This window comes from Microcaecilia unicolor, chromosome 1 (assembly GCF_901765095.1).
Source record: "Microcaecilia unicolor chromosome 1, aMicUni1.1, whole genome shotgun sequence".
Taxonomy (NCBI): Eukaryota; Metazoa; Chordata; class Amphibia; order Gymnophiona; family Siphonopidae; genus Microcaecilia; species Microcaecilia unicolor.
Genome location: NC_044031.1, coordinates 304,883,322 through 304,906,044, shown reverse-complemented (window position 1 = coordinate 304,906,044; position 22,723 = coordinate 304,883,322). Strand labels below are relative to the sequence as shown.

General features: G+C 46.5%; 1 protein-coding gene across 1 annotated transcript in view; it reads left to right on the top strand.

Moving 5' to 3' along the window:
• LOC115476953 overlaps nt 1-21,807 on the top strand; it is a gene marked incomplete at its 3' end in the record, with an annotated part of 82,342 nt that extends 60,535 nt beyond the window's left edge. The window contains 3 exon segments of the mRNA XM_030213585.1: nt 3,050-3,117; nt 21,395-21,457; nt 21,754-21,807. Of these exon segments, the coding sequence (XP_030069445.1) occupies nt 3,050-3,117; nt 21,395-21,457; nt 21,754-21,807 (185 nt within the window).
• Nucleotides 21,808-22,723: the final 916 nt, after the last annotated feature.

The following is a 22,723-nucleotide window of genomic DNA, read 5'->3' as shown; positions in this document are numbered from 1 at the left end:
GTTTGTATACATTTATTCAACATTCTTGAAGATATATTTTATGTATAGTAATACTTGTTTTTTTTGTAATTTTAGAGCTCCTGATGCGACGAAACACGGCCTGTGTAGGGCAGTGTGAATCTGTGGTTTTAATAAACTTTGGTTTGACCTTTCCTATTTTGGACTGCTTACTTTTTACCATCATTTTGGAACTTGTTGATTGATTACCCTGTTGTTTTCTGCATCATAGAACAGTGTATAGGCAAATGAGTGTATAAGTCCAAATTAGTACCAAGTAATGCCAATAATTAGTTTTAATTGGCTTGTTAACTAATTAATTTGTGTGGCCTCATTTGAGTGATCTATGTAGAATCCGGGGGGGGGGGGGGGGGGGGGTATGTGCTTCTGAGCTGGTGTAAAATCCTATGTGGAAATTTTTTCTTATACATGTGTATTTTCTTTGTAAAATGGGGAATACACTGTAGGTTTTAGTCTGGCACAAACCATGCACTCTTAAAATCTCCTCATGATGTAATCTCTACATGTAAATAGCAGCTCTAAAATGTGTATATGTATCTGATGTGCAGTTGTAAACGAAAGATAAAAGTAAAGAATATAATTGAAAAAATATAAGAAATTAGTAACACACATACAGAGGTTTTTCTGGCCAATGATGAAGAAGCCCAGCCCCCGAAACTTGTAGATACGCTGGGGGCTTCTCAAGGCCTTTTCCTCTGTTTTTCAGTCAGACCTTTTGATGCATATTATTTTGAATCTCCTAAATTTTCTAGATTGAATACTGTTGTTTACACATGGATATGTTTTTACAGCAGGAAACCGGCCAAAGAGTCGGTTGGGCCGCTGGACGAAAATGGTGTTAAAGGGGCGATCAAGGAGGACAAAGCCGTAGCGGAGAAATTAAATGAATTCTTTGCTTCGGTCTTCACCGAGGAGGATTTGGGGGGGACACCGGTGCCGGAAAGAATATTTGAAGCGGGGGAGTCAGAGAAACTAAACAAATTCTCTGTAACCTTGGAGGATGTAATGGGTCAGTTCAGCAAGCTGAAGAGTAGTAAATCACCGGGACCTGATGGTATTCATCCCAGAGTATTAATAGAACTAAAAAATGAACTTGCGGAGCTACTGTTAGAAATATGCAATCTGTCCCTAAAATCGAGTGTAATACCGGAAGACTGGAGGGTAGCCAATGTTACTCCGATTTTTAAGAAGGGTTCCAGAGGAGATCCGGGAAATTATAGACCGGTGAGTCTGACGTCGGTGCCGGGCAAGATGGTGGAGGCTATTATTAAGAATAAAATTGCAGAGCATATACAAAAACATGGACTGATGAGACAAAGTCAGCACGGATTTAGTGAAGGGAAGTCTTGCCTCACCAATCTAATGCATTTTTTTGAGGGGGTAAGCAAACATGTGGACAATGGGGAGCCGGTTGATATTGTATATCTGGATTTTCAGAAGGCGTTTGACAAAGTGCCGCACGAAAGACTCCTGAAGAAATTGCAGAGTCATGGAATCGGAGGTAGGGTATTATTATGGATTAAGAACTGGTTGAAAGATAGGAAGCAGAGAGTAGGATTGCGTGGCCAGTATTCTCAGTGGAGGAGGGTAGTTAGTGGGGTCCCGCAGGGGTCTGTGCTGGGTCCGTTGCTTTTTAATATATTATAAATGACCTAGAGATGGGAATAACTAGTGAGGTAATTAAATTCGCCGATGACACAAAATTATTCAGGGTCGTCAAGTCGCAGGAGGAATGTGAACGATTACAGGAGGACCTTGCGAGACTGGGAGAATGGGCGTGCAAGTGGCAGATGAAGTTCAATGTTGACAAGTGCAAAGTGATGCATGTGGGTAAGAGGAACCCGAATTATAGCTACGTCTTGCAAGGTTCCGCGTTAGGAGTTACGGATCAAGAAAGGGATCTGGGTGTCGTCGTCGATGATACGCTGAAACCTTCTGCTCAGTGTGCTGCTGCGGCTAGGAAAGCGAATAGAATGTTGGGTGTTATTAGGAAGGGTATGGAGTCCAGGTGTGCGGATGTTATAATGCCGTTGTATCGCTCCATGGTGCGACCGCAGCTGGAGTATTGTGTTCAGTACTGGTCTCCGTATCTCAAAAAAGATATAGTAGAATTGGAAAAGGTACAGCGAAGGGCGACGAAAATGATAGTGGGGATGGGACGACTTTCCTATGAAGAGAGGCTGAGAAGGCTAGGGCTTTTCAGCTTGGAGAAGAGACGGCTGAGGGGAGATATGATAGAAGTGTATAAAATAATGAGTGGAATGGATCGGGTGGATGTGAAGCGACTGTTCACGCTATCCAAAAATACTAGGACTAGAGGGCATGAGTTGAAGCTACAGTGTGGTAAATTTAAAACGAATCGGAGAAAATTTTTCTTCACCCAACGTGTAATTAGACTCTGGAATTCATTGCCGGAGAACGTGGTACGGGCGGTTAGCTTGACGGAGTTTAAAAAGGGGTTAGATAGATTCCTAAAGGACAAGTCCATAGACCGCTATTAAATGGACTGGAAAAATTCCTCATTTTTAGGTATAACTTGTCTGGAATGTTTTTACGTTTGGGGAGCGTGCCAGGTGCCCTTGACCTGGATTGGCCACTGTCGGTGACAGGATGCTGGGCTAGATGGACCTTTGGTCTTTCCCAGTATGGCACTACTTATGTACTTATGTACTTACAGTAATGGCCATAGGGTACATATATTCTAAGTTCTGAAAAGCACTGAGTTCTTTGGCCCTTAACTGAAGATTGTCACTGCCATGGTTGGGTTGGATGGGAGATATATGAAATTGTTTAGATTGCTGTAAATGAAGACTCATTTACTGTAATCTTACTTGGAGCATGTTCCAATTGAGTCGGATGCCCAAAGAAAACTGCATGATCCAAAGTCATTCTAAAACACTGAAATATTCCATGACCCAGCATGCTCTGCCTATATATATCTATACTTGATACTGCTTGGAAGCTGCTGGTAAATAAGCCTTCCTGTTGTACAGATACTGATGGCTGGATCCTCCTTATTTTCTCTCTCCAGGTGTATTCTATATCTTCTGGCTCAAACCATTGACAGTGTCAGACAAGGTGCAGGTCCAGGCATTACAGGTACTAGATTTACAAATCTTTGGGATGTTGAGGAGGGGAAACTCAAACCACTGGTGCTTAAGAACATAATAACATGCCATACTGGGACAGATCGAAGGTCCATCAAGCCCAGTATCCTGTTTCAAACAGTGGCCATTACAGGCCACAACTACCTGGCAAGATCCCAAAAAAGTAAAACAAATGTTATGCTGCTTATCCCAAAAGAATAAAACAAATGTTATGTTGCTTATCCTAAAAATAAGCAGTGCATTTTCCCAAATCCATGTTAATAATGGCTTATAGACTTTTAGGAAATTATCCAAACCTTTTTTAAACCCTGCAAAGCTAACTTCTTTCACCACATTCTCTGGCAACAAATTCCAGATTTTAATTACACAGCAAGTGAAGAAATAATTTTTTATATTTGTTTTAAATTTACTATTTTCTTAATGTGTTTCTAGTTGTGGATAGTTGTTTTTTGAATGTGAGCTCCAGTTTTGCCATGTTTGTAACTGTTGTTTGTTGAACTGTGGTGCGCTCTTGCTTGTATTGTATTATGATAAAATCCAATAAAAGATATTAAATAAATTTACTATTTAGTAGCTTCATTGTGTGTACCCTAGTCCTTGTATTTTTAGAGAGAATAAAAAAGTGATTCACGTCTACCCATTCCACTCAGTATTTTATAGACCTCTGTCCTATCTTCCCTCAGCCATCTCTTCTTCAAGCTGAACAGCCCTAGTCACTTTAGCCTTTCCTGATAGGAAAATTGTCCCATTCCCTTTATCATTGTTGTCGCCCTTCTCTGTACCTTTTCTAATTCTGCTATATCTTTTTTGATATGCGGCAACCAGAATTGCACACAGTATTCGAGGTGAGGTCGCACCATGGAACAATACAAAGGCATTATAATATTCTCAGTTTTGTTTTCAATTCCTTTCCTAATAATTCCTAACATTCTATTTGCTTTTTTAGCCACCGCTACACACTGAGCAGAGGGTTTCAACGTATTATCAATGACGACACTTAGATCTTTTTCTTGGCCGGTGACTCCTAGTGTGGTGCTTTGGATCATATAGCTGGAAATATTTTTTCACTCATTCAGGTAGATGGGTCAAAATTGTGGTAAATATTGATGGTAACCCCTTAACTCTGATTAACATATATGCTTCCAATGCAGACTACCCTGAATTGTTTCATACCATTGCTGACCAAATTCTATCTGAAGGTGATAATCCAGCAATACTGGGAGGGGATTTTAATTTTGTACAAAACCCAAATACTGACAGAAAATCAATCTATCCTTTCATAAAAAGCAAAGCCTTACAGGACATTATGTCACAATTAAGAGTGCAAGATATGTGGTGTCTCATGCATAATGAATGATCAAGATTTTTCTTGTTATTCTCCTCTACATAACTCATACTCCCATATTGATTTCTTTCTGATATCACCCTCACTACTGGGCTAAATCATGTCATTCCAGTATTGGCAATATCTCTTTATCAGACCATGCTCACATGATCTGATAAAGAGATATTGGCCAACTCCACCACAAGGGCCCTTGGAGCTTTAATGCTGGCCTCATGGATAATACAGTGTTTCATTAGCATGTGTCTAAAGACATAAAAGAATACTTTCATTTCACCTCATTAGAAGACACTAGCTGGGCCACCAGATGGGATGCCTTTAAAGCATTCATTAGAGGCATAATATTATTCCTAAATCAACACCCCTCCCCCCAACCTAACACGTCCTCTAGTTCCAGGGCCAGCCCAAGGTAAGATGCTGCCTGAGCTAGGATGCCACCCCTCCCCCCAGGTTGAGATGCTGCTCCCAACCCCATGCTGAGATGCTGCCCCCCGTCAGACGTCACCTACTATCACCTACCCCATGGCAAGTTGGTAGGAATATGGGGCATCAGGTGGACCTGCACTGCATGTGGCCCACAAACTCTGATCAATGTTGGTGCGTCTCTTCCCAACAAGAGTAAGATCTTTGTATTTGGGTCCAATGCAGATACTCAGATATAGGTTGCAAATGATGATGGTGTTATGCAGTCTCTGGTTTGGGAATTTCCTCCTTGTTATCAGGTATTTGATTACACTCAGTAAGAGTCGATAGATGGGTCTTGCTGCTGTTATCCATCACTTCTTTCACGTATCCACTTGCTCTTCTTCCTGTCCTCGTTGTCATCCCTGTACAGGTCTTAAGGTGGTAGGGATAGCAATTTCCATAGATGTTGAATAAGTCAAAGAATTCTGTCGACTGATTACTCTGCTCATCTATGATGACATATATCTTTACTGCCTTTTCTGGTTGCTCCTTTGGATATACTTTAGCTACATATATCTTGGTGCATAACTGTCCACTGCAGCCTCCTCCACACACCTGTGTACAGTTTGGAGTAACATTCCTTCTTCTCCCACGTAGAAGTAGGCTTATTCTTGTCAGGATGTAAGGCACTAATATAGTGGTCACTATTGCACTCCCTACACTTGATGGCTTTATAATCTTTAGCCATATGCTTGGGTGAAGAGCAACATTTGTAACAAATTCTGTACTTTCTCAACAGTTCTTTATGTTCTCTCAAGGGTTTCTCTCTAAACCTTTGGCATTCCTTGAGAGGATGAAGTTTTTTATATTGTCAGCCGCTCCTCCCAGCCGCGTAATTGTCTCTCTCACTTATCCGTGCTGTCCGCTTCCGACTCCACACTCGTCCGTGCAGTTCGCTCTCACTGCCACACAGTTCCGCTAGCAAGGCGGTGCAACACAGTTCAGCTTGCCAGTCTTTTAAACAAAGTTCAGCTAGTCAGACTTTAAACACAGTTCTGCTAGCCAGGCTTCAAACACAGTTCGGCTAGCCCGGCCTTCCAACAAAGTTCAGCTAGTCAGGCTTTGAACACAGTTCTGCTAGCCAGGCTTCAAACACAGTTCGGCTAGCCAGGCTTCCCCACCCCGCCCTCTTCAGCAAGGCCTCAAAACAGTTCAACTTAGCTAGGCTTTAAACCCAGTTCTGCTAGCTAGGCTTCAAACACAGTTCGGCTAGCGGCTAGCCAGACTTTAAACACAGTTCTGCTAGCCAGGCTTCAAACACAGTTCGGCTAGCCCGGCCTTCCAACAAAGTTCAGCTAGTCAGGCTTTGAACACAGTTCTGCTAGCTAGGCTTCAAACACAGTTCGGCTAGCCAGGCTTCCCCACCCCGCCCTCTTCAGCAAGGCCTCAAAACAGTTCAACTTAGCTAGGCTTTAAACCCAGGTCTGCTAGCTAGGATTCAAACACAGTTCGGCTAGCCAGGCTTTCCAACAACGCCCTCTTCAGCAAGGCCTCAAAACCGTTCAGCTTAGCTAGGCTTTTTTCCCCAGCACAGCTTAGCCAGGCTTTTAAAGATCCACCACCCTCACTTGTCAACACTTTACCTCTTGACAACCACCCGCCGGATCTCTCCTGACTATTATTCTTCTTTGATACTTTTGGGCTCCTCTAGAAGTCACTCTTCTTCCCCAGCCACTTCCTCTCCCACCTCCATTTCCTCTTCCACCCCTTCTCCTCCTACCTGCTCCAACTCCTCCCATTCCATCCCCCCATTCTCCACCCCCTCCCTCAGGTGTTCCACCCTCTCCTCAGCTGATTCCATCTCCCAATCAGCCCGCTCTCCTTTCCGCTCCTGCAGCTCAGGTACTCGTTTGTCCTCCTCTCTCCTATTCTTCCAGGCAGTCTGAAATCTGTGTTCTCTACGCTCCTGCCTCCGCCCCTCCCGCAATGCATTCTGGGATCTGTAGTTTTTCCACTCTGGCTTTTCTCTCTTCCCCCCTGCATTCTGGGCTCTGTGGCTTCTCTGCTTCTCACAATATATACGACACTGTTGTCTGGATCCTCTACTTTCTCTGTAGTAGGAGAACGATCAGTTGGTGGGGTGGTTGTTGGTGACACATCTGTCATGTGTACAGCTAAAGGCTTCCTGGTATTTTGCAATACTTCTTGACTGACCTTTCATTCAGGAAGTAGCCTGTCTTGCCTGCTTCAGGTACATCAAACATGAAGCTAGGGTCATTTCTCCTCTTGGCCAAATGTCAAATAAACTTCACAAAGACTTTGAAGGGAGAAAACTTCTTTTGGTGGCCCTCTTAATACTTGGCACCTACTAATGACCATTTTTCTCTTATGTCATACAGCAGCTTTGATATATAATCTCACTGATGCCCAAAGCTGTATCTAAGTAGTACAGGCCAGGAAGGTTCGGCTCAGCTTTAAGTGCTTCTAGTTTCTGGAGGAGATTTTCTAATCCCTGTAACTAGTAATTATCTTTATTTGTGACCTTTAGGAAATCCCTTATTCTCTTCATCAATGCCTGTTGGATAGCTCCTGGACTGCCATAGCAGTCTCTCCCACATTTCTTTCAATCCTCTGGAGGGGTCGTGCAAATATGCATCCGGTAATCTCTGCACACACTCGGCCGACTGTTCCCAGCCATTATATTATCAGGTTCATTTCTTAGCTCAAGGTGGGCTTCATAATTGCCATGATGTCCTTAAACTCAGATTTCCATCTTCTAAACATTCAACCCTATTGAATGCTTTTTCAGCATTGATTGCAACACACTTAACTTTTGTTTTATCCCTCTGGATTTGATCTAATCTCTCTTCTTATATTGGCTCCCAATATCATCGCTTCACAAACCCTGTTTGATCCCAATGTACAATTTTCGGATGCAAAATTTCCAGCCTTGTCACCAATGCCTTGGCAAAGATTTTCATGCAGTGTTTAGTAATGCAATTGGCCTGTAACTAGCACAGAGCAATGGATCTTTCCCTGGTTTGGGAAGAACCATCACGTGCGCTTTATACATACTAACAGGTAAAGAACCATCTTGGAGGAGGTCAATAAACAAACAGGCTAAAAAGGGGGCAACTTAATCCACTATGCCCTTTTAAAATTCTGATGGAAATCCATCCTCCTCTGCAGCCTTCTCTGTTTTTAGATACTTTATAGCTGTCACAACTTCCTGGGAATAAAGCCATAGTTGATCCTGCTCTGAGATAGTCACCAAGGACATCTTGTCTAAATAAGCTTCGATCATAGACTGGGTGGTTTCACTTTCTGATTTCTACAGTGATTCATAAAATCGCCTGAACTCCGCTGCAATTTCCTTATTTCTGCTCCCTCTGGGGTATCCACTCTATTGGCTATTGTCATGGCACTTTACTAGAGCAGCGCGAGCCGTGATGCCATCCCAGCCATGAGTGGTGCACCCACGCTTTCATCCTGCAGATTGGGCAGCTCCTGAGGTATTGCATGCGTGCTCTTCACGCTAGCCCAAACCATTCTGTCTGCCACTGTACTGGATGATGTCAGACGCCCTCAACCTTATCTGCGGCCTTGGCGCATTGCCCAGAGCTTCAGCTACTACCCATCTCTGTAGTTCCTAGTGCTCTGTTCTCCATCTGCCTTACTACTTGACTTGAACCTTGACTGGACACCAACGCTGACCTGCCCTGCTACCCGCCTTGGACCTTGACCGGATATTTATTTATTTATTGCATTTGTATCCCACATTATCCCACCTATTTGCAGGCTCAATGTGGCTTACATAGTTTTGTTAACATTGTCATTACAGGGTGACAGATACATTGAATATTGTGCAGAGGTTAAATAAGGGTAGAAAGAGGAAGGAAAGGAATGATTAAGGTAGTTCTCCGAGGACAAGCAGGCTGCTTGTTCTCACTACTGGGTGATGTCCACGGCAGCCCCTTCAATCGGAGACCTTCACTAGCAAAGACATTTGCTAGCCCTCGCGTGCACACGCACACACCGCGCATGTGCGACTGTCTTCCCGCTCGAACTCGCTCGTGTTCGCTAGTCTTCTTTTTTCCGCGCTCAGGGCAGCTGTGTTTTTTCGTCGTTCTGTGCCCTGAGGAGACCCTCGCGCTTTGCCGCGTTCTTCAGATTCAGAAGTCTTCTTTTGATTTCAAAAGTTCTTCGTTGCGTGTTTGTCTACAAAAAACAAACCTTTATTTCGAGTTTGTTTTTCCCTGTTAAGTTTCCTTTCGCTTTCGAAAGCGGCCCTGTTGGCCGCCCGTACGGGTTTTTCCCTTCTTATTTTTGGTGCCCTTTGCCATCATCGCGGATTTTGACTTCGCCGGCGTGATTTTTCCGCCCATGTCATTGAAGCCTCCCAGCGGCTTCAAAACGTGCACCCAGTGCAGCCGGGCTATCTCGCTCACTGATAGGCACGCTTCGTGCCTTCAGTGTCTGGGGGCTGGGCACCGTCCTCAGGCCTGTACTCTCTGTTGTCTGCTGAAAAAGAGAACTCAGGTGACGAGATTGGCCCAGTGGAATGTTTTGTTCGGGGCCTCGCCTGGTGTTTCGACGGTCTCAGTATCGAGGTCATCGGCCGGTGCATCAACGTCTGCGGTACCGAGGTCATCGACCGGTGCTCCAGCGTCTATGGTACCGAGATCATTGTTGGTACTGATGTCGTCGGAGGGTGCCTCTTCGTCAGGACTGCAGGTGAGGGCTGTCCATTCCCCTGCTGGTGGCGGTGAGCCCTCGAGTAGGTCTCCCCCTACCTCGAGGGCTCCTGCGGTACAGCCCCCCCCCCCCCCCCCCGGGATCAACCTTCTTCGGACCCGGCCCCGAGGAAGAGGCACTTGGATTCGACGTCCTCCTCGTCGGTACCGGGAGGTTCCGATGACATGCTTCATGTGAAGGCAAAGAAGCATCGGCACCGGTCACCTTCCCGACGTGGTACCGAGAGCTCTGGGGCGCCGAGGGAGTCGGCACCCACTAGACATCGACGCCGGGAGGACCGTTCACCCTCCATTCAGGAGGTGTCGATGCGCTCTACCCTGGACAGCCTGGTACCGCCTCCGCGCCCTGAACAGATTCTGAGTTCGTCGCCTGTACCGGACTCCCAGCTTTCCTCGACAGCCGCTCTAAGCGAGAGCCTCAGGGCCATCCTTCCAAGGATCCTGGAGGAGCTGTTGCGGCCCTCTCCTCCAGTACCAGGGGTGCTTGCGCTGCCGGTGCTGTCGAGTGAGGCGACGGCTGGCCCCTTGCCCGTTGTGAGGTCTCCGATGCCGGTACCGCTTGCGGTGCCCGCGCCGGCTGCCTCCCAAGCGGACTCCCCGACGACGTCGATGGAGGGAGCTTCATTGCCGCCGATGCAGGAGCCTACTTCTCGATGTTCCCACCGTGGCCATGTGTCTATGGAGTCGAGGCGGGCACGGCTTCGGACAGAAGTCCATGAACTAGTGTCCGATACCGATGGTGAGGCCTCGTGGGAGGCAGAGGAAGACGTCAGATATTTCTCAGATGAGGAGTCTGGCGGTGTTCCTTCTGATCCCACTCCCTCCCCTGAAAGACAGCTTTCTCCTCCCGAGAGTCTATCTTTTGCAGCCTTTGTCCGGGAAATGTCTACGGCAATTCCCTTCCCTGTGGTTACGGAGGATGAACCAAGGGCTGAAATGTTTGAGCTTTTGGACTATCCTTCGCCAACTAAGGAATCGTCCACAGTACCCATGCATCATGTCTTCAAAAAGACACTGCTGGAGAACTGGGTGAAGCCGCTAACTAATCCCCACATTCCCAAGAAGATCGAGTCCCAGTATCGGATCCATGGGGACCCTGAGTTGATGCGGACTCAGTTGCCTCATGACTCTGGGGTTGTGGATCTGGCCGTTAAGAAGGTCAAGAGTTCTAGAGAGTATGCTTCAGCACCCCCGGGCAGAGACTCTAAAACCTTGGATTCTTTTGGGAGGAAGGCCTACCATTCCTCAATGCTCGTAGCCAAAATCCAATCTTACCAGCTCTACACGAGTATTCATATGCGGAACAATGTGCGGCAGTTGGCGGACTTGGTGGACAAGCTCCCTTCTGAGCAAGCCAAGCCTTTTCAGCAGGTGGTCAGGCAGCTGAAGACATGTCGTAAATTCCTGGCCAGGGGTGTTTATGACACTTTTAATGTCGTGTCCAGGGCCGCTGCTCAAGGTGTGGTGATGCGCAGACTCTCATGGCTGCATGCCTCCGCCCTGGAAAATAGGATTCAGCAGCGGATTGCGAATTCTCCTTGCCGGGGGGATAATATTTTTGGTGAAAAGGTCAAACAGGTGGTAGAGCAGCTCCACCAGCGGGACACCGCATTCAACAAATTCTTCCGCCGGGCGCCTTCAGCATCTACCTCAACTGGTAGACGTTTTTATGGCGGAAGAAGGACTGTTACCTATTCTTCTAATAGGCATACAATCCTCCCTCTCGTCAGCCTGCTGCCCAGGCCAAGCCCCAGCATGCTCGTTCTCATCAACAGCGTGTGACGCAACAGGCCCCTGCAGCTCCCCAGCAAAAGCAAGGGATGGGCTTTTGACTGGCTCCAGCAGAGCATAGCCGATATCAAAGTGTCTGTGCCGGACGATCTGCCGGTCGGGGGGAGGTTAAAATTTTTTCACCAAAGGTGGCCTCTCATAACCTCCGACCACTGAGTTCTTCAAATAGTCCGGCTAGGATACTCCCTCAATTTGGTTTCCAAGCCTCCAAATTGCCCACCGGGAGCTCAATCCTTCAGCTTCCAGCACAAGCAGGTACTTGCAGAGGAACTCTCCGCCCTTCTCAGTGCCAATACGGTCAAGGCTGTGCCACCGGGGCAGGAAGGGCTGGGATTCTATTCCAGGTACTTCCTTGTGGAAAAGAAAACAGGGGGGATGCGTCCCATCCTAGACCTAAAGGCCCTGAACAAATATCTGGTCCGAGAAAAGTTCAAGATGCTTTCCCTGGGCACCCTTCTTCCCATGATTCAGGAAAACGATTGACTATGCTCTCTGGACTTAAAGGATGCTTACACTCATATCCTGATACTGCCAGCCCACAGACAGTATCTTCGATTCCGTCTGGGAACACGGCACTTTCAATATTGTGTGCTACCCTTTGGTCTCGCCTCTGCGCCCAGGGTGTTCACAAAGTGCCTGGCTGTAGTAGCGGCGTCTCTACGCAGACTGGGAGTGCACGTGTTCCTTTACCTCGACGATTGGCTGGTGAAGAACACTTCCCAGGCAGGAGCTCTACAGTCCATGCAGATGACTATTCGACTCCTGGAGCTACTAGGGTTTGTGATAAATTATCCAAAGTCCCACCTTCTTCCTGTTCAGAAACTCGAATTCATAGGGGCTGTGCTGGATTCTCAGACAGCTCGTGCCTATCTCCCAGAAGCGAGGGCCGACACTCTTCTGTCCCTTGTTTCTTGGGTACGAGCGTCTCAGCAGATCACAGCTCGGCAGATGTTGGGATTGCTCGGCCACATGGCCTCCACAGTGCATGTGACTCCCATGGCCCGCCTCCACATGAGATCAGCTCAATGGACCCTAGCGTCTCAGTGGTACCAAGCTGCTGGGGACCTAGAGGATGTAGTCCTGCTGTCCACGAGTTTTCTTCACTCCCTTCATTGGTGGACAGTTCGGTCCAATTTGACTCTGGGACGTCCTTTCCAAATTCCTCAGCCTCAAAAGGTGCTGACGATGGATGCTTCTCTCCTGGGGTGGAGAGCTCATGTCGATGGGCTTCACACCCAAGGGAGTTGGTCCCTTCAGAAGAAAGGTTTACAGATCAACCTCCTGGAGTTACGAGTGGTCTGGAACGCTCTAAAGGCCTTCAGAGATCGGCTGTCCCATCAAATTATTCAAATTCAGACAGACAATCAGGTTGCCATGTACTACATCAACAAGCAGAGGGGCACCGGATCTCGCCCCCTGTATCAAGAGGCCGTCAGAATGTGGCTTTGGGCTCGCCAGTACGGCATGTTTCTTCAAGCCACGTATCTGGCAGGCGTAAACAGTCTGGCCGACAGATTGAGCAGGATAATGCAACCTCACGAGTGGTCGCTCAATTCCAGAGTGGTACGCAAGATCTTCCAAGTGTGGGGCACCCCCTTGGTGGATCTTTTTGCCACTCAAGCCAATCACAAGGTCCCTCAGTTCTGTTCCAGACTTCAGGCCCACGGCAGACTAGCGTCGGATGCCTTTCTCCTGGATTGGGGGGACGGCCTCCTGTATGCTTATCCTCCCATACATTTGGTGGGGAAGACTTTGCTCAAACTCAAGCAAGATCGAGGCACCATGATCCTGATCGCTCCCTTTTGGCCGCGTCAGTTATGGTTCCCTCTTCTGGAATTGTCTTCCGAAGAACCGTGGAGATTGGAGTGTTTTCTGACCCTCATTACTCAGAACGAGGGGGCGCTTCTGCATCCCAACCTCTGGTCTCTGGCTCTCACGGCCTGGATGTTGAGAGCATAGATTTTGCCTCCTTGGGTCTCTCAGACGGTGTCCCCAGAGTCTTGCTTGCTTCCAGGAAAGATTCCACTAAGAAGAGTTACTTCTTTCTATGGCGGAGGTTTGCCGTCTAGTGTGACAGCAAGGCCTTAGATCCTTGCTCTTGTCCTATACAGACCCTGCTTGAATACCTTCTGCACTTGTCCGAGTCTGGTCTTAAGACCAACTCTGTAAGAGTTCATCTTAGTGCAATTAGTGCATACCATTACCGTGTGGAAGGTAAGCCGATCTCGGGACAGCCTTTAGTTGTTCGATTCATGAGAGGTTTGCTTTTGTCAAAGCCCCCCCCCCCCCCCCCCCCCCATCAAGCCTCCTACAGTGTCATGGGATCTCAATGTCGTCGTCACCCAGCTGATGAAACCTCCTTTTGAGCCACTGGATTCTTGCCATCTGAAGTACTTGACCTGGAAGGTCATTTTTTTGGTAGCAGTCACTTCAGCTCGTAGAGTCAGTGAGCTTCAAGCCCTGGTAGCTCATGCTCCTTATACCAAATTTCATCATAATAGAGTAGTCCTCCGCACTCACCCTAAGTTCTTGCCAAAGGTGGTGTCGGAGTTCCATCTGAACCAGTCAATTGTCTTGCCAACATTCTTCCCCCGTCTGCATACCCGCCCTGCTGAACGTCAACTGCACACATTGGACTGCAAGAGAGCATTGGCCTTCTATCTGGAGCGGACACAGCCCCACAGACAGTCCGCCCAAATGTCTGTTTCTTTTGATCCCAACAGGAGGGGAGTGGCTGTCGGGAAACGCACCATCTCAAATTGGCTAGCAGATTGCATCTCCTTCGCTTATGCCCAGGCTGGGCTGACTCTTGAGGGTCATGTCACGGCTCATAGTGTTAGAGCCATGGCAGCGTCAGTGGCCCACTTGAAGTCAGCCACTATCGAAGAGATTTGCAAGGCTGCGACGTGGCCATCTGTCCACACATTCACATCACATTACCGTCTTCAGCAGGATACCCGACGCGACAGTCGGTTCGGGCAGTCGGTGCTACAGAATCTGTTTGGGGTTTAGAATCCAACTCCACCCCCCTAGGCCCATTTTTATTCTGTTCCAGGCTGTACTCTCAGTTAGTTGCTTAAGTTAGGTCAATCTCAGTTATGTCCTCACCGTTGCGAGGCCCAATTGACCATGTTTGTTGTTTTGAGTGAGCCTGAGGGCTAGGGATACCCCAGTAGTGAGAACAAGCAGCCTGCTTGTCCTCGGAGAAAGCGAAAGCTACATACCTGTAGAAGGTATTCTCCGAGGACAGCAGGTTGATTGTTCTCACCAACCTGCCCGCCTCCCCTTTGGAGTTGTGTCTTCCCTTGTCTTGTCTTTGCTTTGTACTGGACTAGCGAACACGAGCGAGTTCAGGCAGGAAGACGGTCGCGCATGCACGGTGTGCGTGCGCACGCGAGGGCTAGCAAACGTCTTTGCTAGTGAAGGTCTCCGATTGAAGGGGCTGCCATGGACGTCACCCAATAGTGAGAATAATCAGCCTGCAGTCCTCGGAGAATACCTTCTACAGGTATGTAGCTTTCGCTTTATAGTAGGTGTGCTATCTTAACTGAGTGGATACCAACGTTGACCTACATTACTGCCCTCCTTGGACCTTGATTGGATACTGGTGCTGACCTGCCTTGCTGCCCGCCTTGAACCTTGACTGGATACCGATGCAGGCCTGCCTTTCTGCCCATCTTGGATCTTCCCGGATACCAAAACTGACCTATCCTATTCTCTGCTTTGGACCCTGCCTGGGCATCATCCTTATCCTGCTCAGTGGATAGTGTGACTCACTTCATCCACTCCTTATTCAGCTCTACTTCCCATGCCTCAGCCCTTGCCTACTGGTCTCTCTGCTCCTCCTCCTCCAAAATCCCATTGGCCGTCCGAGCCTGGGGGCTCAACCCTTGGGGAGCAGCGGTCACCGTGGGTGAAGAACCTTGAGTTTGTAGACCGCCTATGCCTACCTTGAGAAAGGGCACAAGGGCTCACACAGTCTGACGACCTGTGGGTCATGACAGCTATCTTTTATGTCATCTGCAAAAAGCAAACTTTTCCTTCTAATTCTTCAGCTATGTCTCTCACACATATATTAAACAGAATTGGCCCCAGTACCAGCCCCTGAGGCACTCTACTACTCACCTTCCTTTCATCTGAGTGGATTCCATTTACCACCACCAGTTTCCAATCCAATTCACCACTTTGGGTCCTAAGTTCAGCCCTCTCAGCTTATTCAAAAGCCTTTGGTGAGGAACCACATCATAGGCTTTGCTGAAATCCAAGTAGATTACATCCAGCGCATGTCCTTTATCCAGTTCTTTGGTCACCCAGTCAAAGAAATCAATTGGATTCATTTGACAGGATTTTCCTTTGGTAAAGCTATGTTGCCTCAGATCCTGCAACCCATTGGATTCTAGAAAGTTAACTATCTTTTCCTTCAGCAGTGACTCCAGTATTTTTCCTACCACCGATGTGAAGCTTAGCGGCCTGTAGTTTCCTCTTCTTCCCTGTCCCTGTCCCTGTCCCAAAAATCTATTAAATAAGAGGTCCTGCCAGGACTACTCTGAGCTCCCTCAGTATCCTGGGATGTATCCCATCTGGCCCCATTGCTTTGTCCACTTTCATAAGTACATAAGTAGTGCCACACTGGGAAAAGACCAAGGGTCCATCGAGCCCAGCATCCTGTCCATGACAGCGGCCAATCCAGGCCAAGGGCACCTGGCAAGCTTCCCAAACGTACAAACATTCTATACTTGTTATTCCTGGAATTGTGGATTTTTCCCAAGTCCATTTAGTAGTGGTTTATGGACTTGATCTTTAGGAAACCGTCTAACCCCTTTTTAAACTCTGCCAAGCTAACCGCCTTCACCACATTCTCCGGCAACGAATTCCAGAGTTTAATTACGCGCTGGGTGAAGAAAACTTTTCTCCGATTTGTTTTAAATTTACTACACTGTAGTTTCATCTCATGCCCCCTAGTCCTAGTATTTTTGGAAAGCGTGAACAGGCGCTTCACATCCACCTGTTCCACTCCACTCATTATTTTATATACCTCTATCATGTCTCCCCTCAGCCGTCTCTTCTCCAAGCTGAAAAACCCTAGCCTCCTTAGTCTTTCTTCATAGGGAAGTCGTCCCATCCCCGCTATCATTTTAGTCGCCCTTTGCTGCACCTTTTCCTTCGTCTGCTCTCTGTATTTAGAAAAGGCCCTAGTATCAAGTGGGCTTCTCCCGTGGCATCCTCTTGAGGCAGGGAGCTAGAGGAATGTGCTGGGGCCTGGAAACTTCTTGGCCCTTTAAATCCCAAGAGGACATTGGGAGGGGAAGGTTTCAGACTGGGCCAGGGATCTACAGTTCCTATTCCCTCTGATGGATGACCTGCCTGATGAGGAGGACCTATATGTTGACAGCGCTTTGGGTAGCCTGACTCCAGAGGAAGAGCAACTATTCCCACTGAGGGAAATGAATTGCACCTGAGAAATTGAGTCCCCCAGTGCCAATCTTCAAGGGCATTAGATGACCCTTCACTTCACCAAGTCCTCTCAAAGATGGTCCTTGTGGAGTAGGAACCTCCAGAAGCAGTGCTTAAGACTCCTACGATCATGGCCAAGCTTTATCCCTTTCTGTAGAGAGTCTGTTCAGGCTTGACAAAGTGGATGCCTTGGACACAGCTGAGACTCAAAGGACAACAATTCTTGTTAAAAATAGAGCAGCCTCAAGGTCATTCAGGACAAGAAGGTGGAAATCTTCTAAAGCAATCCTCTGCTTTGTGTGCTGTTGGCATCCAGGTATCTGATGGGGGGGGGGGGGGGCTATGTCAGATTATTGCCGTGGGTTCAGCAGCTTCCAGAAGTCCAGAGGTTACACATTTGGAGTAGGTTATCAACCTTCCTGTTAGATACACCATATGATCTGCTGTGTTTGTCATTATGGTTGGTGGCCTCAATGGTGGTAGTAAGGCATTAGTTGTGGCTGCATTCTTGGGCAGCAGCCACCAGTTCAAAATCCCCTCTCAGCAAGCTCCCATTTAAGGGGAAGATTTTGTTTGGCAAAGATCTAGAAAAGCTTGTCAAGGATCCAGAGGAGGCTAACCTTTAGTGGCTGCCTGAAGACAGGACCAGATCAACAGATCAAACAGCCCAGCGTTGGTCTAATTTTAAAAACACATGATCATGTAAGCCTAGAAAGCAATAACTGTACCAGCCTTCCTTTCAGTCTGGTTGATTCTGAGAGAAAGACTCAACCCTTTCATGGATCTAAGAAGATAAGGAATGGTGGGATTCCTATTTGAGGAGGAGCCCATATATTCCAATGAGATACAGCAGGTTCATGCTGGGCAATACCTATGGTGGAGAGGGATCCTCCATTTGTTTTCTCCAGCTTGGTATCCGTGGAGTAATCTGCAAAGGCTATTCCCTGGAGTGTACTTTAGTGCCCCCTTGTGGCCCGGCGCTCAAGTGCCAAGTAGTGGAGGTGATATTTACAAGGTTTCTTTAGCTGGCGGCAGTGGCCCCCAATCCAAGGGAGGAGCAGGGCCAGGGATACTACTTCTTCTATTTTGTGGTTCCAGAGAGGGACAGTTCATTCAGATCCATCCTTCACCTCAAGGGAGTTGGCGTTGTTCGTGAGTCTCATGTTTCCATATGTGTCCAAAATTTTTGTGAGGCTAATATTTATGCACAGAACAACATTCCAGTTCATGTGCAGATGTATACCAGCACTTTTGTTTTCTTCAGACATGCACACAGGCAGAATCTTTGCATGCATGTGTCAGGCAGACGCCTCCCAATATGTGCACAAATTCAATGTGCATAAAATTTCCATCTCATTAGCTTGCAGCATCGCCATAGTGTATTTTATCAATATTTTCACAGTAGAAGTTGCATGCTCAGCCATTAGCTCATGACTGTACCATGTGGCTTTCTGCATCGGCCTCTGTGTGAAGTAACACAGAAGCCTGGAAATGGACACTCAGAAACTTACCATACCATACCAACACCAAGTCCAATAACTAAAACTGTACCATAGTAAGCTATGAGAAGTGCCCACTGCAAATATTCTAGAACATCAGTACACCTTCTCCCAACTCAACTCCCCAGCATCTGCCAGTCAGCCCCCTTTTCTCATTTCTACATCTAACAATTAGCCCCCTTCTTCCAGCTCCAGCATCAGACCCTTCTTTTAACATGGTACCTCTTGACTCCAATTCTCATCCCCGCTATCTGTTCAATTGCCCCATTCTCCAGCCTCCTTGACTCTCTGCCATCCCCGTCTAGCATCTCCCATCTGTCTCCTATTACTGCTTTCTGTATCCAGCATCTCTCTCTTTTCTCTGTCCCTCCCCAACATGGTCCAGCATTTTTCTTCTCCTCCCCCTCCCCCAGTATTCCAAAATCTGCTGTCTCTCTCTTCTTCTCCCCCTCTTGCCTTCCCCTAGTTCACTCCCTCCCTCAAACCTCATTTACTCTTGTTGCGGTCACAAGTATCTACAGTAAAATGAAGCAGAATGAAACACAGAGCCTTGCATTGAAGCACTCTGCAAGGCTTCATTGGTCCCATTCCTTCAGCAGCAGGAAATGCACATCAGAGGGCAGGACTGGCAGAGAAAGAGGGGGAGATACTGAATGTGAGGGGGCAGAGGCCAGAGCCATAGAGATGGCTTGTTTATTTCCCTCTCTGCTGTTTGCTTAAGGAAGCAACATAACAGTGATGATCTATATCAACAATCAGGGAGGTACAAGTTCTGTAGTGTGGCACAGAAGATAGACCTTCTGTTCTGGTGGGTAGAGTAACACCCGAAGGCAATTTTGGCAGCCCACATAGTCAGCATGGAGAACGTTCAGCTGGGTTTCTCAGCAGGAAGTTGCTGGACCCAGGTGAATGGAAGCTGAGTGCTGAGGACTTCCATCTCATCAAGAGTGATGGTGTACACCACATTTCAGTGATAGACTTGATAGTGATACATGAGAACACTAAGATCCCCATTTCTTCAGTCAGTGGAGGAAGCAAAAGTCCTGCAGGTCAAAGCTTTCTTCCAGGCCTGTTTCACCAGGGTCTCTTCTACATCTTTCCACTTTAGCCTCTGATCGGGTAGATCCTTGGGAAGATAGTCATCCCTCTCTGGTCCTGCTGGTGGCCTCAGAGTGGCCCAGGTTGCCTTGGAATATAAATCCAATGAATCTAGTAGTGGAGTCCTCGCTCCCTATTGCAGCAAGGCCCAGTTCTGATGGATGACCTGGATTCCCTTTTAGCTTTTGATCTGGCCCTTGAGAGGCAGTGACTGAGTAGAAAAGGTTATTCCTTCTCTCTAGTTTTGACCCTACTGAAGGCTCGTAGCTGTTAAATATAGGATCGCACAACACCTTAGGGTAGGCAGGAATGAAGCTCCCCTCATTGATCATTGGGCACATTTAGGCCATGATATCAAAGATTTACAATTTGTGGTTTTGCGATAAATACTTTTGAAACAAGGGGGAGATATTTCAGTGGTCCTCTTACAGAGTGAGCAGCAACTTATTTTTAGGTGGAATACCATAGAACCTCACGGACTTAATAAGGAGGTTGAATGGGCACATGTGTGATGTTTGCATTCAGTATATATTGCATCATCTCCGCTCTCAATCCCACAATAGCTTGGGGTGCTGGGTTTGGCACCCTGGGGTTGGAGTTGCTAACCCGGTGGATACAGTGGAAGTGTTTTTGTTACATTTATTGGTAAAATATTGTTATTATTGTTTTTAATGAGTTTGGGTATTAATTCATGGTTTGAGTGATTGGATGTTCATTGGGATTTATCGTAGTTTGTCTCCTGAAGTGGCTAATGGAGTGAAACATGAGCTTGTGTTGAGACTAAGAGATTAAATTTGAAGTCTTTTGACAATGGATTCTCTGTGTCTCTGAGTTGGGCTTTGGTTGTGTGAGACAGCAAAAAAAGGGGGGGGGGGACACAAAGCTTCCACAATAGACCCCTAAGGAAGGCTTTATGCCGAAACATGGCCCATGTTGGGTGAGGTTCACTTACGCCTGTGGCGGGTCAAGATTGTACATATATTTGAACACCCATTGAAGAATAAATTGATTCTTAGAAACTTGGGCTTCATTTTTTTGTCTGATTTTTCTTGGAATATATTACTTCCACTTTTCTTGTTTCCCTTTGGTTGTGTGAATCATATGATCATTGTGCAAGAGCACCATAACAAGACTTTGGGGATTTGTCCACGAATGCAAGCTATCAGTCAGCTATTAGATGATTATTTTATAAAAAGATACTGGAATGCTTCAATTTGATGAAGGGGAAGACTTTAAGAGAAAGCAGGACTCCTGCTGTGAGTGATTATATTTATATGTATAGAAGCCTATAATGGAATTTTGGATGTGTCCTCGACCAGTCTAGTATCCACAGAGTTGAAGATTTATTGGACTATTGATTGAATGATGCAGTTACTCAAATATGTGATACACCGAGTTTGTGTTATGTCAGTGAAACAGGGAACAGCTTAGAACAATTGTTTTCATTTCATGTATTTGCTTTTGTATCAATAAAGATTTGTATTGTGACGTTTATGGTGTTAGAATTTACATTTATGATTAATCGAATAAGATGAATATTCATTAGGAAAATCCTGAAAACATGACTTGTTCGTAGTTCACCAGGATTGCAGTTTAACACTCTTTCCTTGGACCTTGTCATTTTTATGGTTTGTAGGTGATTTCAAATACTGTAAATTCCCTTCTTCTCTAGAGCTCCCAACACCAACAACAGCTCTGTGGGTGCTTGAGCATCTCCAATATTGAAACACTCCTTGACTGTATCCAGGAAGCAGTAATTTCCATTGGGCTTAGCACCCCAATAATTTTGAAAAGTTGACTTCTATGGTTTCAAAATCTACTGATGATGACATCATGGACTGGATATAGGAGATCCATTGCAGAATGTCACTGGTCAGGTCATGTTTAACTATTTTTTTCTCTCCTTGCCCTTTTCTTCCTTTGCAGAAACATCTTAAAAAAGTGGACTATGAGAAAATGATGATTGAGCGAAGGAATCGGATGATTGAGGTAAGGATAGAGGGAGTGAGTGTCCCATTCCCCTCTCCCCTTCTCCCTTTGGTGCAGATTTGTTCAGTCCTGCTGACATACCAGAGCTTTCTGGGATTTGTAATTCCATTTCTCTAAATAAAGTTTTTTCACAGTCTTCTATTTGCTTAGTTTTCACTCTGAGAAAATCACAGGCAGTCTTCTAAGCAAATCTATAGGCTATTTTTATCCCATCTGTCTAGCCCCCTCCTATCAGCCTCCCTGATAGTCTGTGTATTTCTCCTGTCACACTGTCCCTTTGCCTCCTTTCCTTGTAGAGGAAGCTCCGAGAAATGATCAGAGGGGTGACGGCATTGCTGAATCACCGAACAGTGAGTTGTGCTTGTAAAAGTTTTAAACAAAATGAATCATCCCTCAGGTGTACTGTTGAAAATGTCTTGGAATAGCCAGTGGAATCTATGGAATTTAATTACGTGGGTGGGCATAAGTTTCCAACAGAGTAGCCAACAATGTATGGCTACTGAATTCTGACACGTGCTTAAAATACTGTTGTTGTCATAAATTTTCGTTTCTTTTCAACTAGTCCAAAAAGAAACACAAAGGGCTCTCAAGAATGGAACAAGTACTCTTTTATTGATGACCCGACACGGGCCGTATTTCGGCGTAACCTAATGCTTGCCTCAGGGATCAATGCAACAGAGCAACACTAAATACTTTTGGCATGTTTTCGTGGTGTCCAGCTTCGCACTAGGAATTGTTTCCGCTTTCAGTAAGTTTGGATTATTAATTTGATGATTTACTGCAATGTGAGCAACTACTCAAGTTTTAGCATTGCTTTGTTGAATTGACCTCTGAGGCAGAAGTTAAGTTATGCCGAAACACAGCCCCTGTCAGGTCATCAATAAAAGAGTACTTGTTCCATTCTTGAGAGCCCTCTGTGCTTCTTTTTAGACTGCTTGTGCTGTGTACTTTCATCTTCTCTGTTGCATGTTTTTTTTCAACTAGTCATATTACTCGGATTCCATTCCAATCAATCTCCAGTTTGGTGGGCGTTATCTAACCCAGGCCCTGTGTGATTTGGGTGCAGAGTAGCTGGCCCTGGCAGGCTGATCATTCTTAAAATGGTATAACTGGAGGAAGGTACCCTGTCCGCAGAAAGCCTACAGTGAAAATAAATGAAGTGATGAACGTTGCAGATATGGTATGTCATAGCTAGGCAAATTAGAATATTGGCTTTTTTGGGTTGATAGGGAACAGGATGACTAAATTCAGAACCAGCCCTCTGTG